The sequence below is a fragment of the Castor canadensis genome, chromosome 11, assembly GCF_047511655.1.
Source record: "Castor canadensis chromosome 11, mCasCan1.hap1v2, whole genome shotgun sequence".
NCBI lineage: Eukaryota > Metazoa > Chordata > Mammalia > Rodentia > Castoridae > Castor > Castor canadensis.
Window position 1 is genome coordinate 50,759,872 of NC_133396.1, and position 18,956 is coordinate 50,778,827.

The 18,956-nt window shown below is 50.2% G+C and overlaps 1 protein-coding gene across 2 annotated transcripts in view; it reads left to right on the top strand.

Annotated features, from left to right (window-relative positions):
* Myo15a (myosin XVA) overlaps positions 1-16,907 on the top strand; it is a 53,955-nt gene extending 37,048 nt beyond the window's left edge. For both annotated transcript variants that reach the window (XM_074046671.1, XM_074046672.1), the window contains exons 55-65: positions 25-107; positions 757-887; positions 2,343-2,437; positions 2,668-2,745; positions 3,908-4,004; positions 5,926-6,086; positions 6,628-6,761; positions 9,093-9,226; positions 9,544-9,677; positions 11,746-11,886; positions 15,632-16,907. In XM_074046671.1, coding sequence (XP_073902772.1) covers positions 25-107; positions 757-887; positions 2,343-2,437; positions 2,668-2,745; positions 3,908-4,004; positions 5,926-6,086; positions 6,628-6,761; positions 9,093-9,226; positions 9,544-9,677; positions 11,746-11,886; positions 15,632-15,733 — 1,290 coding nt within the window. In that variant the 3' untranslated portion in view covers positions 15,734-16,907. The remainder of the gene's footprint in view (positions 1-24; positions 108-756; positions 888-2,342; positions 2,438-2,667; positions 2,746-3,907; positions 4,005-5,925; positions 6,087-6,627; positions 6,762-9,092; positions 9,227-9,543; positions 9,678-11,745; positions 11,887-15,631) is intronic.
* Positions 16,908-18,956: the final 2,049 nt, after the last annotated feature.

Below are 18,956 nucleotides of genomic sequence, written 5' to 3' on the forward strand. Positions count from 1 at the left end.
ATGACCTGGCCCACCTTCTTTCAGCTTTGTGGGGATCATGAGGTCATGCGAGATGAGTGTTACTGCCAAATTGTGAAACAGATCACGGACAATACCAGCTCCAAGCAGTGAGTCATCTGTTACTCCCACCACCACCACTGTGTCCATAGTCAGCCTCCTTCCTCACAGGCCTGTCTCTGCTCACACTCTTCTCTGTTCATATGTTCTGGGACACACCACTTCTGCTCACTGAGCTTCAGGTTCCTCATACGTCAAGTGGCAGTGCTAATGCCTAAGTTCAGATTCTTGGATATAAGGAACAGAAACCCAGCTTGGGATGGTTTAAGCAAAGGAAGGAACTTATTGGTTCAAGCAACTGAAAAGTCAGTTTCAGTCCAAACTGGATCTGGGTGTTATTAGGAAGCAGACTTTCTCCATCCTTTGGCCCTGCTTTCCTTTGTGTTAATATCATTCCCAAGCAGTCTGTTTCACAGAGTAGCAAAGTGACAGTTCTAGGGAACATCTTCCCAGCTCAGCAAACCCAGGAAAAGCAAGAATGACTCAATATTTGCTGCAGAAATTCCCAAACCCAGCTTTCTTGGCCCCAGCTGGTCACATGCTCATCCTTGAACCAAACATAGTGGCTAGGGGAACACAGAGTGCTGATTGGTTACACCTAGATCTGAATTCTAATTGGCCAGTCCTGCATCATAGGCACATCCTTAAGCCAGGTGCTGTGGCTGCCTGCAATGTGGCCCAACATGTATGTGTTTTCAGGGACAGCTGCCAGCGAGGCTGGAGGCTGCTGTACATCGTAGCTGCCTACTACAGCTGTTCTGAGGTCTTCTACCCACACCTCCTCCGCTTCCTCCAACATGTGAGCTGGACCCCGGGCCTGCCCTTCCAGGGTGAGGAGCTCATGATTGGTGACCCTGGGCTGTATGCCTCTCACAGGGGGACAGGTCAGGCAGCCTGCAGGTGGAAAAACCCATAGAGCCTGGCCTTTTGCAGGCTCCTGGACAATGCTAACTATTATTAATTTGTTCCCCAAACATTCATAGAGATCCCAAGGGGGTTGGTGCAATGAGTTATCTGATCTTATGGTGAAGCAGGTCAGGAAAGGCTTCCTGGAGGAGCTATTGCCTCAGGTAGTGAGTGTGTGGTAGGGATTTTCAGGTGGACTAAGGGGCAGAAGCAGAGGTAAAGGCCTAGAGGTAGGAGTGTATGGCACTTGGGAGAAGCAGAAATGGGGATGGCAAAAACCTGGAGTTTTTTGGGAGGGGGTGCTTCTCTGGCTGCTGGGACCAGCCAGGATCTTCAGTGGACCAAAAACTGGTGGCAGGGTCTTGTCTTTGCCCCTGGCAGTATGAAGGATGGAGCTGCTACTCAGTCTTGTTTCCATAATAACCTTGAGAATCCTAAGAAAAAGCCTAGGACCCTTTGAGTCATCCTGTACCAATGACAATTATAAAGTATATAGGGGAGGGCTGGGATGTAGCTCAGTGGTAGAGTTCTGGTTCAATCCACTGCACCAAAAAAGAAAAGACAAAAAAAAAAAAAAGATACAGTGGAGCTCATCCACACTGCCTCTGAATCTCTCTTTGATTCATTTAACAAACACAAACATTCCCTGATGTAGAGATAAACAGACCTGGCTTCCCCAGAGAAGGGCTCCCAGATAGGAGAAGACAGCAGAATATGCCCCAGAACTCTATTTTCTTTTCTGGTGGGACTAGAGTTTGAATGCTTGCAAAGCAGGTGCTCTACTACTTGAGCCACACCTCAGGTCCATTTTGCTCTGGTTATTTTGGAGATGGGGGTCTCTGGAACTATTTGCCCAGGCTGGCCTTGAACCTCGATCCTCCTGATTTCTGCCTTCCAAGTAACTAGTACAGGTATGAGCCACCAGCACCCAACTGCTTTAGAATTCTTAACCCCTCTCTGCATCAGGGTGAGGGTTATAGAGCACTAATGGTAGGGTCTGTACACCAGGATTCTGGGCAAGACAAGGCAGTTGGCGTGGGGTCCCAGATGATAGGCTCAGAGCAACATCACCCCAGCTACTGAGCTGTTGGAGGCCAGTTCCAAAGTGACGGCTATCTCCAGGCTGATAGGTAGCCAAAGGCAAGACAAGGCCATAACCACATTGGATATGGGTTCAAATCCAACTCTTACACTCCAGCTCCTGACCTTGGCAAGTCACTGCTCCTCTCTGAGCTCAGTTTCTTCAACTGTCAAGTGAGGGCGTAAATGCCTGCCCCTCAGGTTATGGAAGGAATACAGGGAGTTCATGGCTGGGGCAAGAGGAGCCCCTTTATTCCACTGCTAACTTTGGGCAAGGCCTTGACTGAGTGCCTTTGCAGGAATCGCCAAGGCCTGTGAGCAGAACCTGCAGAAGACTTTGCGCTTCGGGGGCCGTCTGGAGCTCCCCAGCAGCACAGAGCTTCGGGCCATGTTGGTAAGCCTGGGGTGGGGCTGGGGCCAAGATGAGCAAGAGATACCAGCCCTGCTTAGCGACCCCTCTGCTTGGTGTAGATGCCTTGCTCAGGCTCAGGGTGTGCAGATGGGGCTCTGAGGTCCAGGTGCATAGGAAGCCCAGAACCCCTGGGACTCCCATGGCAGGGGACAACAGCTGTCCCAGATCCCAGAGCCCAGCCTCTCATCCCTCTTCTGTTTCGTCACCTCCAGGCAGGCCGCAGTTCTAAGAGACAGCTCTTTCTTCTTCCTGGAGGCCTCGAACGCCATCTAAAAATCAAAACGTGCACTGTAAGTGAGGGCATGCCTCTAGCAAACACATGCTGAAAGGGCAGAGATACTCCAGTCTTTGGGGTAGAGGAGGGTGGAGTGAGCCCCAACGGTTCTGGTCTTCACAGGCTCCCCTCATAGCCCCTAGGCAAGACTCATCTGCAGGTTCAACTACCTTCAGACTGAAAATATTTAGAGCCCGGGCACCAGTGGCTCATGCCTGTAATCCTACCTGCTCAGGAGGGATTGTTCAGGAGGATCGTGGTTTGAAGCCAGCCTGGGCAAATAGTTCATGAGACCCTATTTCAAAAAACCCCATCACAGAAAAGGCTGGTGGCATGGCTCAAGATATAAGCCCTGAGTTCAAGCCCTAATACTGCAAAAAGAAAAATTAGAAAAATAAGTTATGTCTGAACTGAACAGGTACAGATGTTTTTCTTGTTCCTTATTCACTAAACAGTAAATGTAACAACTAATTGCATAGCTCCTACATTGTATTAGATATTATAAAAAGTAATATAGAGTTCTGTGCAGATATCATGCCATCAAGGCGAGTTGCAGGGACTCACATCTATAATCCCAGCTACTGGAGAGGTGGAGATCTGGAGGATCAAAGTTTGAGGCCAGCCCAGGCAAAAAGTTAGCGAGACCCTCATCTCTACCAATAAAAGCTGGGTGTGGTGGCACATGCCTATGATTCCAACAGGGTGGGTATTGGTAGAAGGACTAAGGTCTGAGGCTGACTCAGGCAAAACCATGAGGCCCTATCCGAAAAATAACTAAAGTAAAAAAATGGAGTGGGAGGGTGCTGCGGAACCCCAGTACCACCAAATACCATGTAATTTATATAAGGAACTTGAGCACCCTTGAATTCTGGTGTCTGCAGAGGGTCCTAGAACCAGTCCCCTGTGGATAAAGAGGGATGAAATGTATTTTTCATAAGAGCAAACTGAGCCTCCAGCCCAGGGTTGTACTGTGAATAAGAGACAAAGGCAGAATTGAAGCCTAAGTCCCAAAGTCTGAAAGCTGTGCTCTCTGCTCACGTGAGGCTGATCCTCTGAGCCCTTGGAGGGTTCTGCACCTCCATAGAGTGGCTGAGGGCTTTGCACTAGGCTCCCGGGTGGGCTGGGAAGACAAAGGTCAGGTCAGCTGGTACAGCCTCCCCACTTCTGCTCTGCCCCAGGTGGCCCTAGACATGGTAGAGGAGATCTGTGCTGAGATGGCCCTGACACGCCCTGAAGCCTTCAATGAGTATGTCATCTTTGTTGTCACTAATCGAGGTGAGTGGCCAGGAAAACTGACCTTGTGGGGCTCCTTTCCATCACCAGGCCTTAGCCATGTGGAGTCCTGTACCCAGTCAGGGGCCATTTTCTGCAGGAAGCCCTGGACCCTAGTGTGGAAGGACCGCTATGTATTCTGAGCCTCTGAACCCTCCACCTGCCCTTATCTCTTCATTTTGCATAAGTCTGTCTCACCTGCTGACTGGGGGCTCATGGAAGACATGATTCCTTCCTCTGTTCCTTAGGGCCTATTGGAGTCTTCTCAATAGGGAACTTACATCCTCAAGGGGCTTACATCCCAGACTCCTGGAACCCAAAGTGCCAGCGTGTTCTCCTGACTCTCATGGCCTCAGAATGGCCACAGGAGTCCCTTCCTAGGTCTCAGCAAGTCCTTTTCCCCAAGGCTCCTGGAACCCTAAGGAATCTTTCCATTATTCAAAGTTCCTTCCATCTGCTGAACACCTGCTCTAGCCCCTGATCTTGCTTCCTTCCACCAGCTGATCAGCTCCAGCTACCTCCAGCCAGCCTTCCCCAAGATGCCTCATCTCTAGACAGCATGCCCTCAGCCCCACCTGCCAAGTCCAGAAAATTTATAGGGGAAGGGGATGGAGACTGATGGTCCTCATAACTTATATTTATTGAGCATATATTATGTCCCAGACACAGATAAAAGCATTTAGTGCTATAAACTCCTTTTTTTTTCTGTAATGTTGGGGATCAGACCAGGGCCTTGCATATGCTAGGCAAGTGCTCTGTTGCTGAGATAAACTATAAACTCTCTATCCCCACAACAAACACATAAAATGGAGACTATCATCATTGCTACCAACAGATGGGGAAACTGAAACCCAGTGAGGGAGTATTAGTTTCTTGTGGCTTCTGTAACAACCTACCACAAAGTCAGTGGCTTCCAACAACAGAGACTTACCATCTTACCCTTCTGAAAGTCAGAAGTCCTGATATGAGCGTGTGGTCAGGGCTGTGTTCCTTCTGCAGGCTCGAGGGGATGATTCATGTTCTTGCCCTTTCCCAGCTTCCAGTCGGTGCCCACATTTCTTGGCTCATGGCCCTGTTTTCCATTTTTGAAGCCGGCAGTGTAGTATCTTCCAGTGTTTCTTCTCCCTGCTCCAACCTCTGCTCTATTCTCACTTCTCTGACTCTGAGCCTCCTGCCTCCCTCTTAGAAGGACCTTTGGGTTTACATTGGATCATTGAGGACATTCTTCCTTCTTCACACCCTTAATCACATCTGCAGAGTCCCTTTTGCCATTAGGATGTGACCATCTCTGGGGTCATTATTAGACAAACACAGAAGCTAAGTGACTTCTCCAAGGTCACACTGGGCATGTGAACCACACACTCTGGCTGCAGGAGTCTGAATTCTCCTCGTGCCAGATCCCCACTCTTTGGTTAAAAGAAAAAGCGTGAGATGAGTGGCAGAAATATCAGTGCAGGAAAGAAAATCTATACCTCTCCCTCAGGCTTAGACCCCAGGCCTTCCCACCCACATCCACACCCACACCAGGTGCCCAGCAACAAGTCATTAGTGAAGAAAGTTGGCAGAAAGGATTGTGGCCTGAGGCCTGATGTGCTTCTTCTTGTCCCCAGCCTCCTCTGGCTGGCCTTTCTCTGAGCATAGCCCAAGGGCCTTTCTGACCCAAGCAGGGTACTCCTAGGCACTCCTGAGGTCCCTTCCTTGAGAGAAATGGAACATCACTTGTACCTTTGAATTGTAGTTATTCCCCCCTGTGGTTGTGCACATTTCAGTGAAGCATGGGGCATCCTATTGCATAAATATGGGCAAAGTGTGACTCACAGCAAGGAGATGTCTTGCCCAAGGTGACGCCTTGCCTTTGGCAGATCGGGGTCAGCACATTTATGTAAGTGTGCCCCATCCAGTCCTGCCTCCCTGCCCCATGCAGGCCAGCATGTGTGCCCGCTCAGCCGCAGAGCCTATATCCTTGATGTGGCCTCAGAGATGGAGCAGGTGGAAGGCGGCTACATGCTCTGGTTCCGACGAGTGCTCTGGGATCAGCCACTCAAGTTTGAGAATGAGCTGTACGTGACCATGCACTACAACCAGGTCAGCAATGTGGCACCTCTGCTGCTCTGGACCTTGTGGCCTGCCCGGGGACTGTAAGGTCAGACACCTTAGATACCATAGCTGCGTTTTTGTGGAGCTGGTGCCAAAGCTTCAGCAAATCCACATACAAAAAAAAAAGAGCCACTTAGCTTTTGTGGTCACATGGTGACACTATTTGAAGGCTAGTCCTGCACCATCGGGTAGTATGTTAAAATTTAAGGAGGAGGCTTGTGGGCCAGAAAAAACCTGACACAAATCCTAGGGAAACTGTGTCTAATGAACAGCATAGTGTCTATGTTCTGCTTTTACCAGCCCATGCCTTTCCCACGTCACTGTGGGACCTCCCTCCTAGCCTTCAAGGCCACAGCCTTCACAGCTTCCCATCCAATGCCTCTATCATCATTTCCCCAAACTCAGGAAAGCCACAGATCATCCTACCCCAAAAGAAGTATTACAGTTGCCTGTCTTCAGCCCCTGGCCAGGGAATGCCCAAGTGTGCACCTGCCTGGCAGTCCCTCAGACATGTGACTGCTCTCCACAGGTCCTGCCCGACTACCTGAAGGGTCTCTTCAGCAGCATGCCAGCTAGCTGGCCCAGTGAGCAGCAGTTGCAGCAGGTGTCCAAGCTGGCTTCACTGCAGCACCGTGCCAAGGACCACTTCTACCTGCCCAGTGTGTGAGCGCCTGCTTGCCTGTCTTAGCTGGGGAGGACAGGCAGTCTGACCCTTGCAGTCCACCCCCACCTCCCTTGCTGCTGTCCATCCCAGGTTGCCCTCTGCCCCAGGGAGGCTGACTGGAAGGGTCTGTCCTGGACTTGGAGTTGAAGTCTTCCCACTTCCCATAGGACCTAGTACCCCATCCACCTCCCTCCAACGATAAGTTGCTTCTGGCTAGTATTAGTGGCTCCGAGCAAAATTAACGCTAAAAAAGCTTCAGGACATAATACCTTGTGGTTCAGGAAATACACATGGCTATGCAGATTTAGCCACAAAAAATGTTCACTGCCAACAGCAGCAAAAGATTGGAAGCAACGTCAATATCCAACAACAGGGGATTTGTAAAGTACATTGTGAGGAGTTAGATAGTCTTTGCACTGGTGTTCACAAAGATGTGATGGGCTCATGATGTAAATCAATCACACCCAAATGTTTTAGTTTCAGGACGAAAACTCTCTTGAAAATAGGATCCCGGAGTTGGGGGATGGGGACAGAGGTTGTAATTGCAGTGTTAGAGCAATTGCTTTTTTTGGGGGGAGGGCAGGTAACTGGGGTTTGAATTCAGGGCCCACACTTGCTAGGCAGGTGCTCTACTACTTGAGCCACTCTGCCAGACCTTTTTTGTGTTGGATCTTTTATTTATTTATTTATTTAGGTATGAGGGATCTTCCTTGGGAGAAATGGAACATCACTTGTACCTTTGAGTTGTAGTTATTCCCCTCTACGGTTGTCCACATTTAAGTGAAGCATGGGGCACCTAACCACTGTGCAACATCCCCAGCCCAGTGTTGGGTATTTTCGAGATAGGGTCTCTTAAACTGTTTGCCTGGGCTGGCCTTGATCTGTGATCCTCTGCCTCCTGACTAGCTAGGATTACAGGCATGAGCCACTGGCACCCAGCTGTAGTAAAGCACTTGCCTAGCAGGCATGAGGCCCTGGGTTCCATTCCCAGCACTGAGAAAAACCTAAGAAAAGAAAAATAAGACCCCAAATTGCTTGTGTTTACATAGGTTGTATCTATTGCTATATTTACTCTATTCAGTATTAAAAACTGAGAAAAAATTAAAATCACAAATTTAAGTAGAGTAGTTAAGTAATAGTGCATATCTATAGTCCCAGCTATTACAGGGCTAAGGCAGGAAGATCCCTTGAACCTGGACATTCAAGGGCAGACTGAGCAACAGATTGAGAGCCCTGGAGATAGGAGGGTCAAGGTTTAAGACCAGCCTTTGCAAAAATAATTAGCAAGATCCCATCTCAAAGAACAAGCTGGGGTTGGGGTCATGGCTCACGTGGGAGAGTACCTGCCTAGCAAGCAGGAGGCCCTGAATTCAAACTCTGGTAGTACCAAAAAAACCCCAAAACAAGTCAGGGATGGTGGTGGACACCTGTAATTCTAGCTATGTGGGAGGTGGAGGTAGGAGGATCTTAGACTAAGGTCAAAAAAGCACAAGAGTCTACCTGAAAAATAACTAAAGCAGCCGGATGCCTGTGGCTCACAACTGTAATCTTAGCTATTCAGAAGGCAGAGATCAGGAGGATCTAAGTTCAAAGCCAGCCCAAGGCAAATAGTTTGTGAGACCCTATCTTGAAAATATCCAACACAAAAAACAGGGGTGGTGGAATGGCTCAAGTGGTAGAGCGCCTGCCTAGCAAGTGTGAAGTCCTGAGTTCAAACCCAGTACCAAAAAAGTAAAATAACTAAAGCAAAAGAAGCTAAGGGCATGGCTTCAGTGGTAGAGTACCTATCTAGCAGGAGGCCCTGAGTTCAAACCCCAATAGCACAAGAAGAGGAGGAGGAGGAGGGCTGGAACAGGAAATGTGTGAGTAGGGTGGCTGGCCCTGGGGACTCAGCCCAGAGGCCCAGGGCTTCTCTGCCCTATACTCTGACCAGCCATGTGACACTGCTTTGCCTACCCTAATGTCCCTTCACTCCTTGGCGTCTCACCCCTCTGGCGTAGGTTTCTCCTTGGGGATAGGCACTAGGACACTCATCTTGGGTTCAAGTCCTGCACCAACTCCCGCAGTCACTCTGTAGTAAACTCCTTGGGGAACTCAGGGCCTCACTTCCCTCACCTGCAAACAGGGACCCTTGTGGTACCAGCCCTGGCAGTGACTGAGCACCTGCTGGGAGCCAAGGCACCATACCATCCATGACCCCATCTTCCCCTTTCACTCTTCCAGCATTTAGTCTTTCAGGGGGGGTGTAGCAGTGACATCCACTTTACATCATATGTACCATGCAGTGGGGATCCAGCAGTGGATGCTCAGGACCCATGTACCCCACACAGGCGGGAAGTCCGAGAGTACATCCCAGCTCAGCTCTACCACATAACAGCAGGTGCGGCCTGGCTCAACCTGGTCAGCCAACACCGGCAGCAGGCGCAGGCGCTCAGCCCCCACCAAGCCCGCGCCCAGTTCCTAGGTAATAGTTGGTCACAGAGGGCTGGGGGTTCCCAGGGGAGGGGGATAGAGGCACCTTTTTCTTTTGGGTGCTAGCCGAGCTACCCACCTACCTGGAAAGAAGACTTTAACACATTCCTGAAGGCCTCACCAGGCTGAAGATGACCTTGGGCAAAAAGCAGTACATGGGAGCTTCTGCATGGGTAGAGGAAGAGGCAGGAAGTGGGGAGGCCAGAGAGGTGGGAAGAGAAGGAAGTCAAGGGCCAGGTGTTCTTGGGCTATGGTTATCCTGTTGTGTGTGAACCTGGCTGTCACAGTAACACCCTCTTCCCACCACAGGTCTCCTCAGTGCCTTTCCTATGTTTGGCTCCTCCTTCTTCTTCATCCAGAGCTGCAGCAATGTGGCTGTGCCAGCCCCCTGCATCCTCGCTGTCAACCATAATGGCCTCAACTTCCTCAGCACTGAGACCCATGTGAGTGGCCTCAGCCTGGCCCTGACCATCTGTCCCCTGTCCTTTTTGTCTTTTGGACCCCACCCCCTCATGGGGGGCCAAGATTGCCAGCTGTGGAAGCCCAGCCTCACCATTTACCATGTGTGTGAGTCTCCGCCCCCGGGAGCCTCACTTTCCCCAATGGAGAGTGGGATACTAGGGTAGTGGAACCTGGCCTACAGGATATGGAAAGGGGACATGAGGCAAGGCCCACGTGAAGCACTCGAATGCCCAGAATGGGTGACTCACGCAATTTAGTTTATTTTCTCACAGTTCTGGAGGCTGAGAGTACAAGATTAAGATGTCCCAGGTCTGAACTCTTCCTGGTTTGCAGATGACCACGTCTCCATGTATCCTTGCCAGGCCTTTCCTTTGTGCGTGCCCATCCTTGGGGTCTCTTTGTGCCCAGTTTTCCTTTTTTTATAAGGATACCTGTGATACTGGATTAGGGCCTACCCCAGAAACCTCATTTTAACCGAGCCACTCTAATGACCTAAGTAAGCTTGTCCTACGAACCTAACTGGGGGCGAATGGAGATGCAAAAAGGACAAAAGATAGAAGACAAACATGCAAAACGATGGGGTCAGGTGTGCTGGGTGCTTGGATGGAGACACACAACAGCAGCATTACTTCTTTTCTTCTTCCTTTACTTTCCTTCTTTTCTCTATTCTTTAAAACCTTACTTCTTTTCTCTATTCCTTAGAACCTTACTTCTTTTCTATTCTTTAAAGCCTCTTCTTTTCTAGTCTTTAAAGTCTTGGTCCTTAGACTCACAGACACACAACAGCAGCCCTCCCCCTCGCAAGCAGCCTACTGCATTCTCCTTCAGCTAGTCTTTTACATACAGTGGCAATAAGGAGGTGGAGCAAGTTCTGTAGCTGGGGCTGTGCCAACTCAGCCTGCAGACTATTGGACATAGATGTGCTTATGTCAAGTTCTCATAGGCTTCTCATACTCTGCTCCCCACAAGTCACCTCTTTACTTTTTTATTTTTTGTGGTAGGAATGGAACCCCGGGCCGTGTGCATACTGAGCAAGCACTCTCCCACTGAGCCACATCTTCAGCCCCTTAATTACCCCTTTAAAAGCCCTACCTCTGGGCTGGCGACGTGGTTCAAATAGTAGAAGGTCTGCCTAGCAAGTGTGAGGTCCTGAGTTCAAATCCTAGTAGCACCAAAAAAGTCCAAAAGCCCTACCTCCAAATGCAGTCAGTCACATTCAAAATACTGGGGCCTTCAGCTTCATGTAGGAATTTCCGGACACACAAGGCAGCCCATCACAAATAGGACTTGCTAGGCTGGGAATGTAGCTCAAGTGGTAGAGTGCCTGCCTAGCACACACAAGGCCCTGGGTGTGATCCCCAGTACACATACACACACAACAAAAAGAATTTGAACAAATAGGACTTGATACCCCCTTTGTTAGTCTTTGCTTTCAGAAGTAGAGCCTGAGAGGAGGATTCCAGGGCAGCTGGTTTATTTGGAGGTGATTTTAGGGACACTGAAGTAGGGCAGGGAAGGGATAGAGGCAATAAAGTCCACCTTCCCAGTGAGTATGACTGTTGGTCAGTTCAGTGGGGGACCCAGGAGACAGTGTTGAACATGCCTTTTGGGTATTCCTTCTTTCCTGGGGATGAGGGGACCCCCATGACACCATGCCCCACAGGTAAGTAGTCAGGACTTTTTCCTGACTCTTCCATGGCTCCAGCTTTCCCTGCATGGGGTTAATTTGCTCCATGATAAAGATGTTCCTGGAAGCAACTCTGATGTCAAGGTCAGGGCACCAACAGCATCCATTACACCCCAGTACATCAAGCATTCTGAGCAGTGCTTGAACACTGTAGATGCAGCACCAGTATTTGTTGAATCTGTTTCACCGGTAAGAAAACTGAGGTCCAGAGAAGTACAGCTCAAGGTCACACAGCAAGTGCCCAGGGGAACTGTACTCCTGCCTTCTTCTGATCTGATAATCTGATTTGCAGGGAAGGGGCTGGCATGGTTGAGACCATCCCCACACACAGGTCTATCTAGCCCCTCTCCTCCCACTCCCAGGAGCTGATGGTGAACTTCCCCTTGAAGGAGATCCAGTCTACACGGACCCAGCGGCCCACGGCCAACTCCAGTTACCCCTATGTGGAGATCGTGCTGGGGGATGTGGCGGTCCAGCGCACCATGCAGCTGCAGCTGGAGCAGGTGGGGCCCGCACCACCAGCCAGCCTGACAACCAGGCCTTGGTTCCCTCATTATACACATTGGGCTCTTTAGGTCTGGCCATGCCCCAAGTGCAGGGGAAAGAACTTCAAGTCATCATGGTGGTCCTCCAGAGAAGCAGTGTGGCAGAGGAACTGTGGGAAAGGGCTATGTTGTTTACAGAAGCAAGGTTTTTGATGGGATGCAGGGGCAGGGGGGAGCCACCAAGGGAAGGTGGGCCTTGGAGCTCCTTGAATGTTAAGCTAAGAATCTGGAGTTTTCTTCTAAGGGCTCTTGGGAGCCATAGAAAGTTGAGTGCAGGCATGAACACAGGAGGTTTGAGGAAGTTGACCTGAACTGAGGCATGGGAGCTTGATTATGGGGCTAGGATTGCAATTAGGGAAAGCAGATTCCTCTGTGATAGTTAGGAAGACAAGGCCCACCTATCCTGTGTCTTCTTAACTATGGCTGCTCTGTAGATAGCATGGGGGAACTTCTAGACTCCTGTCCAAATCTCACAGCTCCTAGGAAACAGGGAAGGCCCAGAGTTTTCACTCCATGTCTTCCCTTTTCTGCTTGCCATCTCCCCTGTGAGCATCTGGGCCTGGCACCCCTACCCCTGTCCCTCCATGGCAGGTCCTGCCTTGGAAGGCTGATTTCTCAGGGAAGAGAGGGGGCTTCTACCAAGCCAACTCTGCCACCAAGGAACAGAACCAGAACAAAGTGACTTAGGGCCTAGCTCCACCTTCTCACCATTCCCCAACCTGCTGCTGTCAAGCGTTACCTACTCCTCCCTCTGGCAGCCTCAGGTTCCAGGTCTGCTTGGCTTCCCAGAATCCACTCTCTGGTCTCTGGTGTTCTCCCTTATACCTGCCTCAGCACCTGTTCTTTGGCTCCTTTCCTGGCACCTTCACTCCTGGACCATTTCTATATGTTGCTGAGTCTGGACTCTCTCCTTGGGACCCCTATCTGGCCCCAAGGCTTTCAAAACCATCTCTACTGTGATGGCCCCTATATTTCTATCTCCTGCTTGGATCCTAAATTCCAGGCTCCCTCAGCATCTCCTTTGGAGACCTGAAGGTCTCTCCAACTTACCATCCCTGTCTCTTCCTTATCACCTCTGTAGCCTCTTCTCCCTCCCTGTCCCATCTGCTCAATTGATCCACCATCCTGGCCTCTTCTAGCCCCCCCTGTGCTGAGCTTGCCCTCCCTTCTCTGCCCCACCTTACATGCACTTTTCTTTCTATCTGGAATGTTCCCTCTTCCCTAATTTCTCACAAGGAAATCCCCTGTGAGAGGAAGTTTACCTGAACTGAGGCATGGGAGCTGGATTATGGGGCTAGGATTGCAATTAGGGAAAGCAGGTTCCTTTGTTTGGCTTTATCACAAAGAAGCCCCTCTTTTTAGAAGTCTTCCCTGACCGTCCTCCCTAATGACACACCTCTGCTTCAGTGGCCCTCATGATAGCTTGCAAATCATTCAATGTGTTTGTTTACGTATTGTTTGTCTCCCCCACACCAGAGTGTCACCTCCAGGAGGGCAGGGATCTGCTCATCTTGTTCCTGCTGCATCCATAGCAAGATACACACAGTGTATCAGTGTATACTGGATAGGTAGATGTATGTATGGATGGATAAAATTCTTTTTTGGTTTCTCTACTTCTGTACAACTCCCTGCCCCGACAGTGAGGAAGCTGTGGTCTCCACCTCTGTCCTGAACATGTGGAGGGATGCATTTATTCACTCATTCATTCACTCAGCACACAACCACTGAGCATCTCTGTAGAGCAGGCTCTGCACTGGCCACAGGAATACTGATGTGACTGAGAGCCCTGCAGCTCTGGCCTTCCCAGAGCCCAGAGTCTCAGATGTGGAAGAATTTCTCCATAAGCCAAGATCAGTGCTGGGAGGATGCACAGGGGACCTGAAATTAGAAGGCAATTAAGAGGAAGTGATTTTTTTTTTTTTTTTGGCAGTACTGGGGCTTCAACTCAGGGCCTTCACCTTGCGCCACTCCGCCAGCCCTATTTTTTGTGAAGTGTTTTTTGAGATGGGGTCTTGAGAACTTTTTGCCCAGGCTGCCTTTGAACTGAAATCTTCCTGCTCTCTGCCTCCTGAGTAGCTAGGATTACAGGCATGAGCCACAGGCACCTGGCTCAGAGGAAGTGATTTCTAAATGTAGTGGCATTGGAGTCAACTGAGTCAATTGAGACCTGAGTCGCTGTCTTGCCTGCCTTTGACAGGTTATGTGAGATGAGGCATCTCTGCTTGTCTTTGGGCCTCAGTTTACATACCTGTCAAGCTGGGTGTGAATACAGCCTATTGGTAGGCAAAAGACTAACTGAAGGGGAGGTATGTTAGTCACTTTCCCATCGCTGTGGCAAAATACCTGAGATAAATGAAGTAAGGGAGGAAAGGTTTATTTTGGCTCATGGTTTCAGAGGTTTTAGTCCATGGGTGTCTGGCTACATTCCTTTTTAGGCCTGTGGCAAGGCAGAAACACCGTGGCAGAAAGGCATGGATGGGACAGAGCTGCTTATCTAATGGTAGCCAGGAAGCAGAGAGACAGAATCAGACAGGAAAGGGCCAGGAAAAAGATGTACCCTTCAAGGGCACACACCCAGTGACCTGCTTCCTTCAGCCAGGCTCCACCTCCTAGTTTCCACCACTTCCCAATGATCCCATCAGAGTATAAGTCCACCAGTGGATTAATCCATTCATTAAGTCAGAGCCCTCAGGATCCAATCACCTCTCAGTAATTAGATCTGCCAGCCAAGGATGAAGCCCCCAACACATGGGCCTCTGGGGGACATTGCATGACAGGACTCCCTATCTTGCATACACTGTTCAGTTATCTGGGGTTGCCCTAAGGCAGGGTGGTCACAGCTGACCTTGGCAAAGGCACTTCAGAGTGTGGCCTCAGGCCTCTTTCCACTGAGGTTTGAACCTGCTGTCTACCAGCTGTGAGATGTAGGGTGAGCAATTTCCTAGCCTCGGCCCTAACTTCCTCCCTTGCAGGATAGGATGTAACAGTGCTGCGTTAGGGACACTGCAGGGATTAAACAGAACTCTCGGGACAAGGCCTGACCCAGGCAGTGCTCAGGAAGTTCTGCTGTCATCATTTTGTCCCTCTCAGAATAACTTGTGTCACCCAAGAAATCCCTGGGGGACCCCAACACTGGGTTTGGTTTGAGAACCACATTTGTAGATCCATCACTGCCCCTTCCAGGTGGTGGGCACCAGGGGTAACCATGGTAATACATGGTTAGAAAAGGTTGCCATTTATTGATTGGGCTAATGGGGGGAGGTAACTGTGGGGATCAAGCCCAGCGCCTTGTACATGCTGGACAAGTGGTGGACACTGAGCCACTCCCCTGCCCCATGTACTAATATTTTTAAAACCTAAAGGATTTGCATACAATAGAATCTCACTGAATCCTTACCACGATCCTGCGAGGCAGGGTCTGGTAAACTGAGCTCCTATAGATGAGGTCACTGAGGATCAGAGAAGAGAAATGACTGACCCCAGGTCACACAATTCATAGGCAGCAAAGCTGACAGATGCATTTGGTTCCCTGCATGGCCTACATCCTGCCATTCTGTCTTCCAACTCCACATCTCTTCCTAGCATCTTAGTGGAGGGTGGCTTCCATCTCTTTCACAGCCACACCTGTGTTCTGCATGTCCAGCCCCAAGGTGAGAGCTGGGTGAGGTTTAGGTGATCTTGACTCTCACTGTGTCCCCTGTAGGGTCTGGAGCTGTGTCGTGTGGTGGCCGTGCATGTGGAGAACCTGCTCAGTGCCCGGGAGAAGCGGCTCACACTGCCCCCCAGTGAGATCACCTTGCTCTGATCCTAGTTACCAGACCTGCCAGAAGACCTGCTGTGTGGCCTCAAGGGGGTCTCTGGCCTTTCTGAGTCAGTGACCTTTGTCAGGGGCCAGAACCTTAGAAAAGACCAGGGAGGCAGAAGGAACAAACCTAGTCCCCAAGAACCTAAGAGGGCAGATGCAGAGTTGGGACAGAATCATAGGCATGCAACCGGGGGTCAGATAGCAAGAGGAACTTTCAAAGGCTGGCCCACAATGCAATGCAGCAGAAGCAGGACCCTGGGCTTCCTATCGCATGCCTGCTGCAGACCCTTCCCTGACTCCTGCTGGGGAGAGGAAGCCCCATCCCAGAGGCCTAGATGCACTGGGCTCTGCCTTTGGTTTACTCAGGGCCCGATACTCAGATCTGCTCCAGCTTCATATTCAGTTCCCACTTGTCTTCCTCAGGTGTTCCCACCTGTGCTGCCCCTCAGCCCGGATCTGTGACCCTTGATCGTTTCTGTCTAAATAAAAGGTATGCCTGGCAGCCATATCCTCTGTGGAGTTGCTGAGTAGCTAGAAAACAGGCCTGAGAGAGAAGGCAGGAGATGGAGGCGCAACCATGCCTGACGCACTGCCTGTGAGCAGCATTTTCAGCAGACATCTCTGCAGACCCTTGTCCCCCACACTCCACACCCCAACCCTAGGCCCCCATCACTGGATGATCCATGCAAAGTTCAAGAGTGGAATAGTAGATAATTTGGAGCTTAGATCAATAGGATTGTGGTTTGAGGCCAGTTCAGACAAATAGTTTGTGAGACCCCATCTCCAAAATAACCAACGCAAAAATAGACTGAGGCATGGCTCAAGTGGTAGAGCACCTGCTTTGCAAGTGTGAAGTCCTGAGTTCAAGCCCCAGTCCTACCAAAAAATAAAAAGTAGGGTAGTAGAAAAAGGGAGACGTTTCATCTCAGGACTGGGGCCTGAGAAGGCTGGAAAGGGCTTCTTAGAGAATGGTATATTAGGGTTGGGTTTTGAAGGATGAGTGGGGGTTTGCTAAGAATAGATGGAAGGGAAAGGGATGATTATTCCAAATAGAGAAAACTGTTTGTTCTCTACTGTATCCCCAGATAAAGAAGCTAGCCTAGGATGATGCCTAACACAGAGCAGGCCCATAAAAGTATTTGTTGTATGAATGAAAGAATAAATAAATGAATGAATGTGGATGGAAAGTGTTGGCTTTGAGAAGCTTGGTGAAGGAAGCTGTAGGATTGGGAGTAGGAGAATGGACAAGTGGGTGGGGCCTAACTCTAGAAAGAAGGATTGGTTTACTCAGTCATTCAATGCCTGTTGAGTATTAATGCCAGGCACTAGGAGTTGTATATGGTCAAATAACTGAACAAGCCCTGAGTGGAAGCCAGCTGGGCAATGAGGCGAGGCACAGTTTATGTGGGGCTTGAGTTAGATATCACCAGTGGCAGGCCCAGGATGGGAGGCTGGCAAGGATGGATTGGATATGGCTCTCCAGGCTCTGTTAAGGTTTTAGGATCTCATCCCAAAGTCCACGAGATGTCCTGGAAGGTTTTCCAGTGGGGTGGGGTTGGGGAAACCTGCTGGGACTGCAGGGAGCACCGTGGAAGCAGGAAGACCAAGGAGGGGAGGTGGGGTTGGGGAGGGCTAGGGGACTGGGAAGCTCTGACATGGTCTTGGTAGAAGCAGCAGGGGTGGGGAGAATTGATAACTTGGGAGAGATTCAGAAGATTCAGCTGGCAGGCTACCCAGGACCTCCCTAGGACAGGGAGGGTAAAGGAGGAGCCCTCGACCTGAGTGCTTCAGGGCTGTCCCACTTTGCCCCATTGCTCCTGAAAAAAGCAGACCCAGGGTGAGGGAGGCAGGGGAGGAGCCAGAAAGTATGTTGTCTGTCACATTTACACTGCCACAGGGGCTGTGGCTCCAGGTGACTTTCCTGGCCAGCCCCTTGAGTTCTGCCCTTGACCCTGCTGCCCACCTCAGTATGGTGACCCACAAAAGAATGTGCTGGGATCAAAGGAGAGGCAGCTCTGAGGCCTCCCTCTGCTCCTTCATTTCTCAAAATGTTATAGGGTTGTGATGAGGAATGATAAGCATTCTAACTACTTTTGTCCTAAACCCCTCTCCCAGTCAAGTTCAAGTATGAGAGTCAGGGAGAGATGATACAGCAAAAAAACAAAAGCAAGAGAGACCTTTGGGTTTCAGAGTACAAGTGGGCTACTGTGTGAGAGACCACTTGGAAGTGGATCCCCCAGGTAGAGTTGGCCCACTTGACCCACAGGGAGCTGGACTGCAAATCTATGAGCCAAAGAAGTGATGGGAAGGGGGGTGCTGGTTATCCAGCACTGGCTAACCAGACTCAGGACTTTCAGATCTTAGGACCCTGGGCCTTAAGGCTCATGCTTCATGTTGTAGCAGTTGTTCTGGTGTGGCATCACAGAGGTGGAGACCTCCTACGAGGAGGCGACAATCGCACAAGGCAGAGAGTGGGAAGAGGCCTGAGTGGCAGGAGTCAGACCCTTTGTATTCCCAGACACTATAAGAGACCATGCTGGGCTCCTATCTGGGCCAAGGCCCCAAAAGAGAGGAACTCAGGCAGATATTGGGGGCAATCCAGAGCTAAGGAGGTTCCCATCCCCGTGTGGGGTGAGAACAATACAGGAAAAATATCTGGGTAGCATGGGAGCCTGAGATAGTCAGCTCAAGGCTCAGGGTCCAGAAGGGTATGGCAGGATGCGCAACAATTCAGGGCAGTGAAAAAAATAACAGAAACGACCTCACTGCTGCTCCCACGTGGGACAGGAGCTGGGCTTGGCCAGATCCCAGGTCCACATACTAACACCTCTAGCTCCTCTAGCCCAGGCTAGCCTCCTAAGGGAATCAGGGCCAGGTGGCTGAAGGATCACACTAGGAGACTAGAGAGGGCTATGTTCAAATTCCAGCTGTTTGCTGATTATCTGTGTGACCTTGTGTAAGTTGCTTGTCCTCTCTGAGCTTCTGTTTCCTTCCTTATAAACTAGAAGTGCTGACAGAGGCTTTAGAGCAAGTGCTTTCTAAGGGGTCATCAGGTCATCATTATGCCTAGCACGGGATATGAATGGATGTCTGGGACGGACATGTTTTTATGTATGTATGTGTGTATTTTGGTGAGTTTGAACACAGGGCTTTACACTGCTAGGCAGGCCCTCTACCACTTGAGTCACTCTGTCAGCTACATGTTGTTTTAAAAGCTCATGTT